At 48.6% G+C, this 15,066-nt stretch overlaps 1 protein-coding gene across 5 annotated transcripts in view; it reads left to right on the forward strand.

The window, feature by feature from the left end:
* USP49 (ubiquitin specific peptidase 49) overlaps window positions 1–15,066 on the forward strand; it is a 36,188-nt gene that overhangs the window by 12,000 nt on the left and 9,122 nt on the right. For 3 of the 5 annotated variants that reach the window (XM_038749777.1, XM_038749776.1, XM_038749778.1), the window contains exons 4-6: window positions 8,746–8,950; window positions 12,153–12,261; window positions 13,881–14,086. In XM_038749777.1, coding sequence (XP_038605705.1) covers window positions 8,746–8,950; window positions 12,153–12,261; window positions 13,881–14,086 — 520 coding nt within the window. The remainder of the gene's footprint in view (window positions 1–8,745; window positions 8,951–12,152; window positions 12,262–13,880; window positions 14,087–15,066) is intronic. The other 2 variants (XM_038749779.1, XM_038749780.1) reach the window with 1 other exon arrangement.

The raw sequence follows: 15,066 nt of genomic DNA on the forward strand, positions 1-15,066 counted from the left end.
AATCTCCTGGTAGGCCACAAATGAGCAGGAAATGTGTCTGCTAATTCTGTTGGATTGGACTCTCCCAAGCGCTTACTACAGCGCTCTGCACGTACTAAGTGCTCAATAAATACCACTGATTGATTGATCTGGACTCTAAGCTCGTTGTGGGCAGGGAACGTGTCTATTGTTGGATTGTAATAATAATAATTATGGCATTTGTTAAGCGCTTACTATATGCCAGGCACTGTACTAAGTGCTGGTGTGGATACAAGCGAATCAGGTTAAGCACAGCCCCTGTCCTATGTGGGGCTCACAGTCTCAATCCCCATTTTACAGATGTGGGAACTGAGGCCCAGAGAAGTGAAGTGACTTGCCCAAGATAACACAGCAGACAACTGGTGGAATTAGAACCCATGACCTTTTGACTTCTAGGCCCGTGCTCTACCCAATATGCCAGATATTCTCCCAAGCACTTAGTGGAGTGCTCTGCACACAGTAAGCATTCAATAAATACGGTCGAATGAATAAAAAAGTAATAAATGAATGAATGAATGTCTCTATATGTTGCCAACTTGTACTTCCCAAGCCCTTAGTACAGTGCTCTGCACACAGTAAGCGCTCAATAAATACGATTGATTGATTGATTGATTGATTACTGGAGCCCTAGGCCTTATTTTGCCCGCCCCTGTTCTCTACGGTGAAGCAGAGAAGCAGCATGGCTCAGTGGCAAGAGCCTGGGATTGGGAGTCAGAGGTTGCGGGTTCACATCCCGACTCCCCCACGTGACAGCTGTGTCACTTTGGGCAAGTCACTTCACTTCTCTGGGCCTCAGTTACTTCATCTGTAAAATGGGGATGAAGACTGTGAGCCCCATGGGGAACAACCTGATTACCTTGTATCTACCCCATTGCTCAGAACAGTGCTTGGTACATTAGAAAGCGCTTAACAAATACCATCACTATTTATTATTATTACAGTGGTGAGACCCGATCTTAGACACCCATTTTCCAGAGCAAGCCCATCAGCACCACCTATACATCATATTTATATATGCATATCCATACTTAGGTCCTTATCTGTAATTTCTTTATTTATATTAATAATAATAATAATGATGATGGCATTTATTAAGCACTTACTATGTGCATTGCACTGTTCTAAGCGCTGGGGAGGTTACAAGGTGATCAGGTTGTCCCATGAGGGGCTCACAGTCTTAATCCCCATTTTACAGATGAGGTAACTGAGGCACAGAGAAGTGAAGTGACTTGCCCAAAGTCACACAGCTGACAATTGGCAGAGCCGGGATTTGAGCCCATGACCTCTGACTCCAAAGCCCGGGCTCTTTCCACTGAGCCACGCTGCTTCTCTATTAATGTCTCATATTAATGTCTGTCTCCCCCTCTAGACTGTAAGCTCACTGCGGGCAGGGAATGTGTCTGTGTTTTGTTCTATTGTAATAATAATAATAATAATGGTGGTATTTATTAAGTGCTTACTATGTGCGAAGCACTGTTCTAAGCGCCGTGGGGGATACAAGGTGATACGGTTGTACCACATGGGGCTGACAGTCTTAATTCCCATTTTACAGATGAGGTAACTGGGGCACAGAGAAGTTAAGTTGCTTGCCCAAGGTCACACAACTGACAAGTGGCTGAGCCGTGATTCAAACCCATGACCTCTGACTTCCAAGGCCGTGTTCTTTCCACTGAGCCACGCTGTTGTACTATCCCAAGCACTTAGCACAGTGCTTTGCACACAGTAAGCACCCAATAAATAACGATTGAATGACCGCTTGAATGAATACTTCACATCAACTGGCCAGAAAGAACCACCAGTGATGAATGGGTTCTTCGTAGGCCCCCAGCCTCAAATCAATCAATCAATCAATCATATTTATTGAGGGCTTACTCTGTGCAGTCAGAGGATATGGGTTCTAATCCCAGATCCATCACTTGCCTGCTGTGTGACCTCAAGAAAGTCCTGAACTTCTCTGTGCCTCAGTTCCCTCACCTGTAAAATGGGGATTAAGACTGTGAGCCGCATGTGGGACCGGGACCGTGTCCATCCTGATTATCTTGTGTCCGTAAGCTCATGCCTTTAGACTATAAGCTCGTTGTGAGCAGGGAACGTATCCGCCAACTCTGCTATATTGTACTCTCCCAAGCATTTAGAACAGTGTTTTGCACACAGTAAAAACATGATAAATACATATGATACTTGACACCTGTCCACATGTTTTGTTTTGTTGTCTGTCTCCCCCTTCTAAACTGTGAGCCCGTTGTGGGGTAGGCACCGTCTCTATATGTTGCCATCTTGTACTTCCCAAGCACTTAGTACAGTGCTCTGCACACAGTAAGCGCTCAATAAATACGATTGAATGAATGAATATGATCCAATTAATTGATTGATCTACCCCAGCACTTAGTACAGTGCCTGGCACATAGTAAGCGCTGAACAAATACCATAAAAAAAAAATAAAGACAGTATCACAGAGTTGGCAGCCGTGTTCCCTGCCCACAAGGAGCTTTCAGTCTAGAGGAAAGCAGTGCTCAGCGCATTCATTCATTCATTCAATCGTATTTATTGAGCGCTTACTGTGTGCAGAGCACTGTACCAAGCGCTTGGGAAGTGCATCACCCTGGCAACGGGCAGGACTTCAGAGAAGCAGCGTGTCTTAGTGGACAGAGCACGGGCCTGGGAATCAGAAGGACACAGGTTCTAATCCCGGCTCTGCCACATGTCTGCTGAGTGACTTTGGGCAAGTCACTTCACTTCTCTGGGCCTCCATTATGTCATCTGTAAAATGGGGATTAGGAATGTGAGCCCCATGTGGGACAGGTACTGTGTCCAACCTGCTTAACTTGTACCTCCCCCAGCGCTTAACAAGTGCCATTATTATTATCATTATGATTATTATGTGGAGAACGGATGACCATAGGGTACTTAAACAGCTACAGCATATGGAGCTGGACCTCAGATACGCTCTCCAGAGACAAAGAAGCACAGATCTCAGATCAGTGGGCATAGGTCATCATCATCATCATCAATCGTATTTATTGAGCGCTTACTGTGTGCAGAGCACTGTACTAAGCGCTTGGGAAGTACAAGTTGGCAACATATAGAAACATAGGCAGAACCGTCTGGGAAAGAGCCGTTGGAAAAGGAGCCGCTCTCCCGCAGAACCCAAACCGGGGGGAGAGGCAAAGACAGAACGAGGAGGCGTCGCAGGGAACACGTGCAACACTACCACACGGAGACCATCTTTCTGTGCATCATCATCATCAATCGTATTTATTGAGCGCTTACTATGTGCAGAGCACTGTACTAAGCGCTTGGGAAGTACAAATTGGCAACATATAGAGACAGTCCCTACCCAACAGTGGGCTCACAGTCTAAAAGACTGTGCATTCAACCTGGGGGAGAGATTGCCGATCATACCTTGGTTTTATTAACCACAGTCGCACCCGCCGATAAGATCTCACCCTTAACGTCATCTTCCAACCCCAGAAGACAGTTATGTAGTGTAAAATAGAAAGCCAAAGGTGACTGCAGACCGCCTAACTGAAATCCAGTTTATTCTTTCTAGCTCCACCCTAAGACTGCATTTCCTCTGTTATGCTGGACTCTCCGAAACGCTTGGCACAGTGCTCTGCCCACAGTGAGCGCTCATTAAGTACCATTGATTGATTAACTTGCTGTTCCCAGTCCCGGTAATATCTCTCCACTGAGAGAACATAGGATTCCCCAAAACGACTCGCTTTGATAACAATAATAATAATAATAATGATGACGACGGTATTTGTTAAGCACTTACCATGTGCCAAGCGCTGTTCTAAGCTCTGGGGTAGGTAGAAGGTGATCAGGTTGTCACACGTGGGGCTCACAGCCCTAATCCCCATTTTACAGATGAGGTAACTGAGGCACAGAGAAGCAGCGTGGCTCAGTGGAAAAGAGCATGGGCTTTGGAGTCAGAGGTCGTGGGTTCAAATCCCGGCTCCGCCACTTGTCAGCTGTGTGACTTTGGGCGAGTCACTTCACTTCTCTGGGCCTCAGTTACCTCATCTGTAAAATGGGGATTAAGACTGTGAGCCCCACGTGGGACAACCTAGTCACCTTGTAACCTCCCTAGCGCTTAGAACAGTGCTTTGCACATAGTAAGTGCTTAATAAATTCCATCATTATTATTATTATTAAGTGACTTACCCCAAGTCACATAGTTGACAATTGGTGGAGCTGGGATTAGAACCCATAACTTCTGACTCCGAAGCCCGTGCTCTTTCCACTAAGCTACACTGCTTCTCTACGGATCTACAGAAGATGACTACGCTCTAGACTATAAGCCTGCTGCAGGCAGGAAACGTGTCTACCAACCCTGTTGTGTTATATTCCCCCAAGCATGTAGTTCAGTGCTCTGCACAGTGTAAGTGCTCAATAAATACCACTGATCCCTCTAGACCGTAAGCTTGTTTTGGGCAGCAAATGTGTCTGCTAATCCTGTCGTATTATACAAGCCAGTCAATCAGTCGGATTTATTGAGCACTTCCTGTGGGCAGAGCACTGTACTAAGCGCTTGGGGGAGTACAGTGCAACAATCAATAAACATTCCCTGCCCATGATGAGCTAACGGCCTAGAGGGGAAGACAGTCATGAATATAAAGAAATTTCAGTTACGCACATAAGTGCTGTGGGGTTGAGAGGAGGAGATGAATAACGGGAGCAATTCAGGGTGATGCAGAAGGGCGTGGGAGAAGAGGAAAGGAGGGCTTAGTCAGGGAAGGCCTCTTGGAGGAGGTGGGCCTTCAATAGGGCTTTGGAGGCAGGGGGAGAGTAATTGTCTATCGCTTAACAAGCACATAGTGCAGTGCTCTGCTCATAGTAAGCCCTCAGTAATTAATTCAACTCAATTCAGTCGTGTTTATCAAGCATTTACTGTGTGTAAAGCACTTGAGAAAGGACAGTATAACAATAAACAGACACATTCCCTGCCCACAGTAAGCTTATAGTCTAGAGAAGGAGTGGGGCCTAGTAGATAGAGCGTGGGCATGGAAGTCAGAAGGACCCAGTTTCTAATTCCTGCTCCTCCACATCTGCTGTGTGACTTGGGGCAAGTCACTTCACTTCTCTGTGCCTCAGTTACCTCATCTGCAAAATGGGGATTAATCAATCAATCAATCGTACTTATTGAGCGCTTACTGTGTGCAGAGCACTGTACTAAGCGGTTGGGAAGTACAAGTTGGCAACAGATAGAGACAGTCCCTACCCAACAGTGGGCTCACAGTCTAAAAGGGGGAGACAGAGAACAAAACCAAACATGCTAACCTCACCTTCTAGTTATCGCCCCATATCCCTCCTACCATTCCTTTCCAAACTCCTTGAACGAGTTGTCTACACGCGCTGCCTCGAATTCCTCAACAACAACTCTCTCCTCGACCCCCTCCAGTCTGGCTTCCATCCCCTACATTCCACAGGAACTGCCCTCTCAAAGGTCACCAATGACCTCCTGCTTGCAAAATCCAACGGCTCATACTCTGTCCTAATCCTCCTCGACCTCTCAGCTGCCTTTGACACTGTGGACCACCCCCTTCTCCTCAACATGCTATCTGACCTTGGCTTCACAGACTCCGTCCTCTCCTGGTTCTCCTCTTATCTCTCCAGTCGTTCTTTCTCAGTCTCTTTTGCAGGCTCCTCCTCCCCCTCCCATCCTCTTACTGTGGGGGTTCCCCAAGGTTCAGTGCTTGGTCCCCTTCTGTTCTCGATCTACACGCACTCCCTTGGTGACCTCATTTGCTCCCACAGCTTCAACTATCATCTCTACGCTGATGACACCCAGATCTACATCTCCGCCCCTGCTCTCTCCCCCTCCCTCCAGGCTCGGATTTCCTCCTGCCTTCAGGACATCTCCATCTGGATGTCTGCCCGCCACCTAAAACTCAACATGTCCAAGACTGAACGCCTCGTCTTCCCTTCCAAACCCTGCCCTCTCCCTGACTTTCCCATCTCTGTTGACGGCACTACCATCCTTCCCGTCTCACAAGCCCGCAACCTTGGTGTCATCCTCGACTCCGCTCTCTCGTTCACCCCTCACATCCAAGCCGTCACCAAAGCCTGCCGGTCTCAGCTCCGCAACATTGCCAAGATCCGCCCTTTCCTCTCCATCCATACCGCTACCCTGCTCGTTCAAGCTCTCATCCTATCCCGTCTGGACTACTGCACCAGCCTTCTCTCTGATCTCCCATCCTCATGTCTCTCTCCACTTCAATCCATACTTCATGCTGCTGCCCGGATTATCTTTGTCCAGAAACGCTCTGGGCATATTACTCCCCTCCTCAAAAATCTCCAGTGGCTACCAATCAATCTGCGCATCAGGCAGAAACTCCTCACCCTGGGCTTCAAGGCTGTCCATCACCTCGCCCCCTCCTACCTCACCTCTCTTCTCTCCTTCTACAGCCCAGCCCGCACCCTCCACTCCTCTGCCACTAATCTCCTCACCGTACCTCGGTCTCACCTGTCCCGCCATCGACCCCCGGCCCACGTCCTCCCCCGGGCCTAGAATGCCCTCCCTCTGCCCATCCGCCAAGCTAGCTCTCTTCCTCCCTTCAAGGCCCTACTGAGAGCTCACCTCCTCCAGGAGGCCTTCCCAGACTAAGCCCCTTCCTTCCTCTCCCCCTCGTCCCCCTCTCCATCCCCCCATCTTACCTCCTTCCCTTCCCCACAGCACCTGTATATATGTATATATGTTTGTACATATTTATTACTCTATTTATTTATTTATTTATTTAACTTGTACATATCTATTCTATTTATTTTATTTTGTTAGTATGTTTGGTTTTGTTCTCTGTCTCCCCCTTTTAGACTGTGAGCCCACTGTTGGGTAGGGACTGTCTCTATATGTTGCCAATTTGTACTTCCCAAGCGCTTAGTACAGTGCTCTGCACATAGTAAGTGCTCAATAAATACGATTGATGATGATGATGATGATGATGCTAACAAAATAAAATAAATAGAATAGATATGTACAAGTAAAATAAATAAATAAGTAAATAAACAGAGTAATAAATATGTACGAACATATATACATATATACAGGTGCTGTGGGGAAGGGAAGGAGGTAAGATGGGGGGGATGGAGAGGGGGACTAGGGGGAGAGGAAGGAAGGGGCTCAGTCTGGGAAGGCCTCCTGGAGGAGGTGAGCTCTCAGTAGGGCCTTGAAGGGAGGAAGAGAGCTATCTTGGCGGATGGGCAGAGGGAGGGATTAAGATTGTGAGCCCCATGTGGGACAGGGATTGCATCCAACCTGATTACTTTATATCTACCCCAGCACTTACTACAGTACCTGGAACACAGTAAGCACTTAACAAATGCCACAGTTATTGTTATTATTATTGTTAGGGCGATCTTACAGTCTATAGGGATCTTACTGTCTACTATTGATTGATTGACTGATGGATGGGTGGATTTATCACCACTCTGCCTGACTTTAGTCTTTGCTCGGAAACGTCAACCCAGCCCCGCTAAGTTGTACATGTCTGAAACATCCCGGGCTCACCTACTGTGAGTGCCCGCAAGAACCTGTAGCTTCGATTTCGTATTCCTGCAGCCTTTCCCCAGATAAACATTTAAAAGAGAGCAATTCCGCTCCAAGTGTTTACGGAGCCATTTCCTACCAGCTGTCTTCCAATGCATAATTCAGAACAAGAAAATAGGATTTCCCAAACCAATTCTGCTTGGGGTATTTTGTTTTTGAATATCCCCACTATTAAAACCAACCTCAAAGATCTCCCCCGGCTTCTTGTTAATTTGGGAATCAATCAATCACTCTGTGGTATATATTGAGCCCTTGCTGTGGGCAGAGCACTGTACTAAGCACTCGGGAGAGTACAGTATACCAGAATCGGGAGGCACTTTCCCTGCCCATGAGGCTGTGGGTTTTCTAATAATAATTACTGTGGTATTTGTTGTGGTATTTGTATATACCTGCCAGGCACTGTATTAAGCACTGGGCGTATACAAGCGAATCAGGTCGAACACAGCCCCTGTCACACATGGGGCTCCCAGTCTCAATCCTCATTTTACAGATGAGGGAACTGAGGCCCAGAGAAGCAAATGACTTGCCCAAGGTCACATAGCAGACAAGCAGCGAAGCTGGGATTAGAACCCAGGTCCTTGTGACTCCAGGGCCCATGCTCTAGCCACTAGACCACACTGCTTCTCTGTCTCCCCCTCGACTGTAAAGAAATGTATCCGTTGTATTGTTGTATTGTACTCGCCCAAGCCCTTAGTACAGTGCTTTGCACACAGTAAGCACTCAGTAAATACAATGGACTGACTGACTGTGTAATAATAATAATTATTATGGTATTTGTTAAGTGCTTACTATGTGCCGAACACTGCTGTAAACGCTGGGATAGATACAAGCTAAGCGGGTCATCCCACGTGGGGCTCACAGTCCCAATCCCCATTTGCAGATGAGGTAACAGGCCCAGAGAAGCGAAGTGACTTGCCCAAAGTCACCCCGCTGACAAGCAGCGGAGGCGGTATTAGAACCCACGACCTCTGACTCCCAAGGCCGGGCTCTTGCCACTAAGCCGCGCAGCTTCTCTAAGCCGGTGAAGCGGCCACCGTGTGCGTGGGGAAGCCTAGGGGGGAGCGCCCCTGCCATGCGAATGAACCTTGTCGTCCAGCGCTTAGAACAGTGCTTTGCACATAGTAAGTGCTTAATAAATGCCATTATTATTATTATTATTATTATTATTGTTATTGTAGGTCACCTGCATCACGTGCGACTACAAATCCAACACCATAGAGCCCTTCTGGGATCTGTCCCTGGAGTTTCCCGAACGCTATCACTGCCTAGAGAAGGGCATTGTCCCTTGCAATCAGACCGAGTGCATGCTCACAGAGATGTTGGCCAAATTCACAGAAACGGAGGCTCTGGAAGGGAGGATCTACGCGTGTGACCAGTGTAACAGTAAGTGTGCCCTTGGGGGCAGGGGGTGGGGTGGGTTTCGGAGCCGGGGGTGAGACGGAAGCGGTCGCCCTGACGGAGTCCTGGTCTCAGTGCCCTGGAGAGGAGAGGGGCAGGCGGAGCCGATTGGAGTTTAAGCCGCGGTTCCCCTTACTCTCTGAGGAGTCTCTTCACGCCGTGGTTTTTCTTTAAGTTTTATTTAAAGGGGTGCGGGATCCTCTTTGGGCAGGAGAAAAATCTGGGGGTGGCCCCTGTGGTGAGGAATCTGAGGCGATGACCTTGGCTTGGGACGGCTGAGGAGACCAAAAAACAGCATGGCCTAGTGGCTAGAGCACGGGTCTGGCTGTCAGAAGGATCTGGGTTCTAATCCCAGCTTGAGCACTTATAGTGCTTAGTACAGAGCACTGTACTGAGTACTTGGACATAGACTGTGTCCAACCTAATTAGCTTGTCTCTACCCTAGTGCTTAATATGCATACTAAGTGCTTAACAAACTGGAGGAGAGAGAGAAAGAGAGAGAGAGAGAGAGAGACAGACAGACAGATAGACAGAGACCAACCCCCCCATGGCTGTAGGAGTAGGACGGGTGGGTCAGGAGGTTGGCAATTTGCCCTTGTTCTTGTTAGTGGTATTTGTTGAGCACTTACTGTGTGCCAAGCACTGCACTACACCCTGGGGTAGATATAATTAATTTAATCAAAAATAAAGGTGAGATGTGGTCCACCTAAACCCTCCGGTTGAAACCCTAACTCTTCTGCTACTGGGATAGGGAATGTAGAAATCCAGCTGTTCAGTTCTCAGCCAAAAGGTGGTCACCCCTCACCCCCACCACTGCCTGCTTTCCAAATGCTCAGCATAGGCTGATGGGAATTTTCCTCTCAGTTTTGGTTTCAAAAAGCGAAACTCATTCGAAGCAGTTGTCTGCTTCCCTTAAGCCAGACCGATTCAACTGTGCCCCAGGACTCTCCGCTCCTACCGAGCCTGCAAGCTAACACTCTGTAAGCTCGCGATTGTCAGTCAGTCAGTCAGTCAATTGTATTTATTGAGTGCTTTCCGTGTACAGAGCACTGTACTAAGCGCTTGGGAGAGTATGCCATCACAATAAGCAGACACATTTCCTGCCCTTGGCCTTTCTGAGTTGGGAAGAATGGAGAAAACCAAACAGAAGTGAGGCAGCGGGAAGGAAGACTGTGAGCCCCACGTGGGACAACCTGATTACCTTGTATCTATTAGAACAGTGCTTGGCTCATAGTAAATGCTTAACAAATACCATCATTATTATTAAATCTGAAATGAACTTGTAGCTGGCCCAGTTGGTTTTTAAAAACCTCCTAGCGATATTTCATTTTATTACCCTAGACTCTAAACTCGTTATGGGCAAGAACATATCTGCTAACTCTGTTGTCTTCTCCCACGTGTTTAGTGCGGTACCTGCACGTAGAAAGCACTCAATAAATACCAGAGATTGACTGATTGATTACGTGAAAGAACGTTTTTTATAAATCCATCTGCCAAACAGATGTTGCTCTTTGACGAAAGAGCACCCTTGTCATAAATAATCTGAGGACCCCGTTTTCAGCGTATAACATCCCCATGCCACCTCCAGGACCACAGGCATCTCATTCTGGAAATCGGCTCATATCTGCTCTTCCCATTTGGAGCTGGAGTCGCAGAGCAGAGGAGATCTGGGGGTCTAGGCCCAAAGCAGCTTCTCCTTTCATTCATTCATTCAATCGTATTTATTGAGCACTTATAACTGTGTGCAGAGCACTGTACTAAGCGCTTTCTCCTTTTGTTCTTCAAAGCAGGCACATGCTGGGTTTGGGTCCGGAAGGAGGAAGCAGGGAAGGAGTGAGTCCGACTGGAAGCTCTTTTGTGGGCAGGAAACGTGTCTACCAACTCTGTCGTATTATACTCTCCTGAGTACGTAGCACAGTGCTCTGCACACAGTAAGCGCTCAATAAATACCATTGATTGCCTGAAGAAATGAGCCTGACTGTAAGCTCCTTGTGGGCAGGTAACATGTCTACCAACTCTGTCGTATTGTACTTTCTTGAGTGCTTAGTGCTTGAAACGTTAAAAAAAACACACACAAAAAAACCAGGAGCAGACCTTCATGGAACAGAGGAACTGTGAAAATTAGGATTCCTTGTTCCATTCCCCACTCTCTTCCCTTCCCCTCAGGAATTTTTGCAGCTTGTGCTCCTCACCTCAGTCAATATGGTATTTAAGAGCTTATTATGTGCCAGACACTGTACTAAGCACTTGGGTAGATACAGGCTAATCAGATTGGACACAGTCCCCATCCCACAAAGGGGCTCACAGTCTTAGTCCCCAATTTACAGATGAGGCAACTGAGGAAGAGAGATTTGAAGCGACTTGCCTAAGGTCACAGAGCAGACACACGGTGGAGCCAGGATTAATAATAATAATAACAATAATGGCATTTATTAAGTGCTTACTATGTGCAAGGCACTGTTCTAAGCGCTGGGAAGGTTACAAGGTGATCAGGTTGTCCCACTGGGGGCTCACAGTCTTAATCCCCATTTTACAGATGAGGGAACTGAGGCCCAGAGAAGTGAAGTGACTTGCCCAAAGTCACACAGCTGACAGTTGGCGGAGCCAGGATTTGAACTCATGACCTCTGACACCAAAGCCCGGGTTCTTTCCACTGAGCCACGCTGATTAGATCCAGGTCCTCTGACTCTCAGGCCCCTACACTTTCCACGAGGCCCCGCTGCTTCATATGTTTGGAATTTGTAAATCCTTGTTCCCCAAAGTGGGTTTATAATAACAATGATGATGATGGTATTTGTTAAACGCTTACTATGTGCCAAGCAATGTTCTAAGCGCTGAGGTAGATACAAGGTAATCAAGTTGTCCCATGTGGGGCTCACAATCTTAATCCCCATTCTACAGATGAGGTCACTGAGGCACAGAGAAGTGAAGTGACTTGCCCAAAGTCACACAGCTGATAAATGGCGGAGGCAGGATTAGAACCCATGACCTCTGACTCCCAAGCCCATGCTCTTGCCACTAAGCCACGCTGCTTCTCAGGTTTATCCTAGGAAGTTGGTGGGTGCAGAAGACCAGAAATTGGGGGAACCAGGTAGTAGTAGTAGTAGTAACAATAGTACCCTCCAAAGTGCTGACAGTGAAATTCAAGAATCAGCGTGTCTCTTTTACATTTCCCCAAACCATCCAGGCAAAAGGCGCAAATCCTCTCCCAAACCTCTCCTTCTGAGTGAAGCTAAAAAGCAGTTAATGATCTACAGACTACCTCAGGTCCTCCGACTGCACCTTAAACGATTCAGGTAAGTTCTCCGCATGGCGTCTCGGGGCCCAGGAACTAGTGGCTCGGGTTGAGCGGAGGTCTGTCATCTTGGTGGGAGGGGGCTCTCCCCTGCATCTCCCCAACACCCCCTTTCCCAACCCCGCCTCAGAGTGTCTGGCCCCCGAAAAGGTGCACGGGGATCCAAACCCCCTGTTTGATTCACTAGTCTGCTTTCAATTTCTGTGTTGGCAGGGAACGTGTCTACCAACTCTGCTATACTGTACTCTTGCAAGTGCTTAGCACACTGTAAGCACCCAGTAAATACGGGGGATTGATCGATTGAGGTGGGGCGGTTTCCTGAATAATAATAATAATGGCATATTTAAAGATGAGGGAACTAAGGCCCAGAGAAGTGAAGTTGACTTGCCCAGGGTCACCCAGCAGACAAGTGGCAGAGAATCCAGGGCTTCTGAGTCCCAGGCCCGTGCTCTTTCCACTAGGCCACACTGCTCATCGAAGCATTTATGGCCATTGGTGAATCAACCCTTAGAGCCCTCCTATAAGGTGGTAAGAAAGAGGCTGTCACCTGAATTCAGTAGGGGACAGGGAGGTAGAAGAATTCAGGGATAAATCCCTTGTCCCGTGCTAAAACCAGCCCTCTTCCTCCTCCTCCTCCTCCTCCTCCTCCTCAGGCAGTAACTGTTCCTGTTGCCATCCCCGTTCGATGGCAGTGGGCTGCTGTGTGGGAGGAAACCTAGGCCCCATCTGTCATCTCTGAAAGACTCGATCAATCAATGGTATTTATTGAGTGCTTCCTATGTGCAGAGCACTGCACTAAGAGCTTGAGAGAGTACAGTACAACAGAATTAGCAATAATAACAATAATAATTGTGGTATTTATTAATGATAATAGTAATAACTATGGTATTTGTTAAGCGCTTACCATGTGCCAAGAACTGTTCTAAGTGCTGGGGTGGATACAGGTAATCAGGTTGTCCAACGTGGGGCTCACAGTCTTAATTCTCATTTTACAGATGAGGTAACTGAGGCACAGAGAAGTGAAATGACTTGCCCAGGGTCACACAGCAGACCAGTGCGGAGCTGGGATTAGAACCCACATCCATTGACTCCCAAACCCGTGCTCTTGCCACTAGGCCATGCTGCTTATGTATGTGCCAGGCACCGTACCAAGTGCTGGGGTGGATGCAAGCAAATCGGGTTGGATCCAGTCCCTGTCCCGGATGGGGCTCACAGTCTTAATCCCCATTTTACAGCTGAGGTAACTGAAGCACTGAGAAGTGAAGTGACTTGCCCCTGGCCATGCAGCAGACGGAGTGGCAGAGCTGGGATTAGAACTCATGACCTACTGTAGACTGTGAGCTCATTGTGGGCAGGGGATGTCACTGCTTATTGTTGTACTGTACTTTCCCAAGCGCTCAGTACAGTGCCCTGCCCACAGCAAGAGCTGAGTGAATGAATGACCTTCTAACTTCCGGTTCCACGCTCTGCCCGCTCCATCACGCGGCTTCCCCAGACATGTTCTCTGTCCACGAAGGGCTTACTGTCTAGAGAGGGAGACAGACGTGAATATGAATTCAGGCACTAATGCAGACATAATGAATCCAGACTCCCACCTGGGTGGCCGCTCTTGTGTTCCAGGTGGTCTGGCCGGAATCACCGGGAGAAGATCGGGGTCCATGTCGTCTTTGAGCAGGTATTAACCATGGAACCTTACTGCTGCAGGGACACCCTCTCCTCTCTTGAGAAAGAGGCCTTTGCCTATGACCTCTCCGCGGTGGTGATGCATCATGGGAAAGGGTTTGGCTCAGGACACTACACAGCATATTGCTACAACACAGAGGGAGGTGCGTGTGCTTTTTTCCAGGGGTAGGGGACCGGCAGAGACGGTCTGTCGGGGATTTCGCGCCTGAAACGGGGTGTGCGTGTGCCGACTCTCAGCCTGCCTAGCCGGCTCCTCCCCTGGTCTTCCCTCCGCGGAGGCAGCCCTCGTCCGCTGAGGTCTAGTGGAAAGAGGGCCGGACTGAGACTGCCTCCCTTCCCGCCTGATCGTCCCCCGGCCCCCGCTCCCCTTCGCTGGGCCGTGGCAGACTCGGGGAGGGGATGGCGGGGTTGGGGAGGGGGCTGCCTGACTTTTGGAAGTCGTTTTCCCCAAATCTCCGGGTATTTCTCCACCACCTTCCCCTCAGGATCACCACTGGGCAGGCCCGCCCTCCTCCTGCCACCCCCCTGCCTTCCCTACCCCCCCCCCGCCACTCGAAGCAGGGGCCCCCAGAAAGCAGAGAGGCTGTGAGTGAGGGGAGGAAGGCCAGCAGGCTGGCGGTTTCACAAGAAAAATATCCAAGATGCATAAATTACATCCGGGAAAAGAAACGGCCAACGGTACAGGCTTCGCCCGCTGTCCGGGCCCTTAGTCTGTCGATACCCAGAGACGGGAGTGTGGCCCTCGTCGTCTCCTGGTAGCCATTTGTCGCGAGGCCTGGAACTCTAAAGGTGGCCTCTGAACTCTCCTGAGAGAACCGCTCAACTGGGAAGGGAATGTCTCTCCCATCCTGTTCTGGATTTAGAACAAAATCAAAAAATAAGAGAGGGGCCTTGTGGGAATGTTATATGGAAGCTCTGTGGGCTTCCGGCCCCTGGTTAGAGCATAGGAGGCCTCTCAGGCTATAATAATAACTAATAAATGGTGGTGTTAAGTGCTTACTGTGGGCCAAGCACTCTGCTTAGCACTGGGATAAATACAGTGGAGTCGGACTGGATATAGTCCCTGTCCCCCACAGGGCTCACAGCCTAGTGGGGAGAACAGACATCTTATCCCCACTTTCCA

This window comes from Tachyglossus aculeatus, chromosome 7 (assembly GCF_015852505.1).
Source record: "Tachyglossus aculeatus isolate mTacAcu1 chromosome 7, mTacAcu1.pri, whole genome shotgun sequence".
Classification (NCBI taxonomy): Eukaryota; Metazoa; Chordata; class Mammalia; order Monotremata; family Tachyglossidae; genus Tachyglossus; species Tachyglossus aculeatus.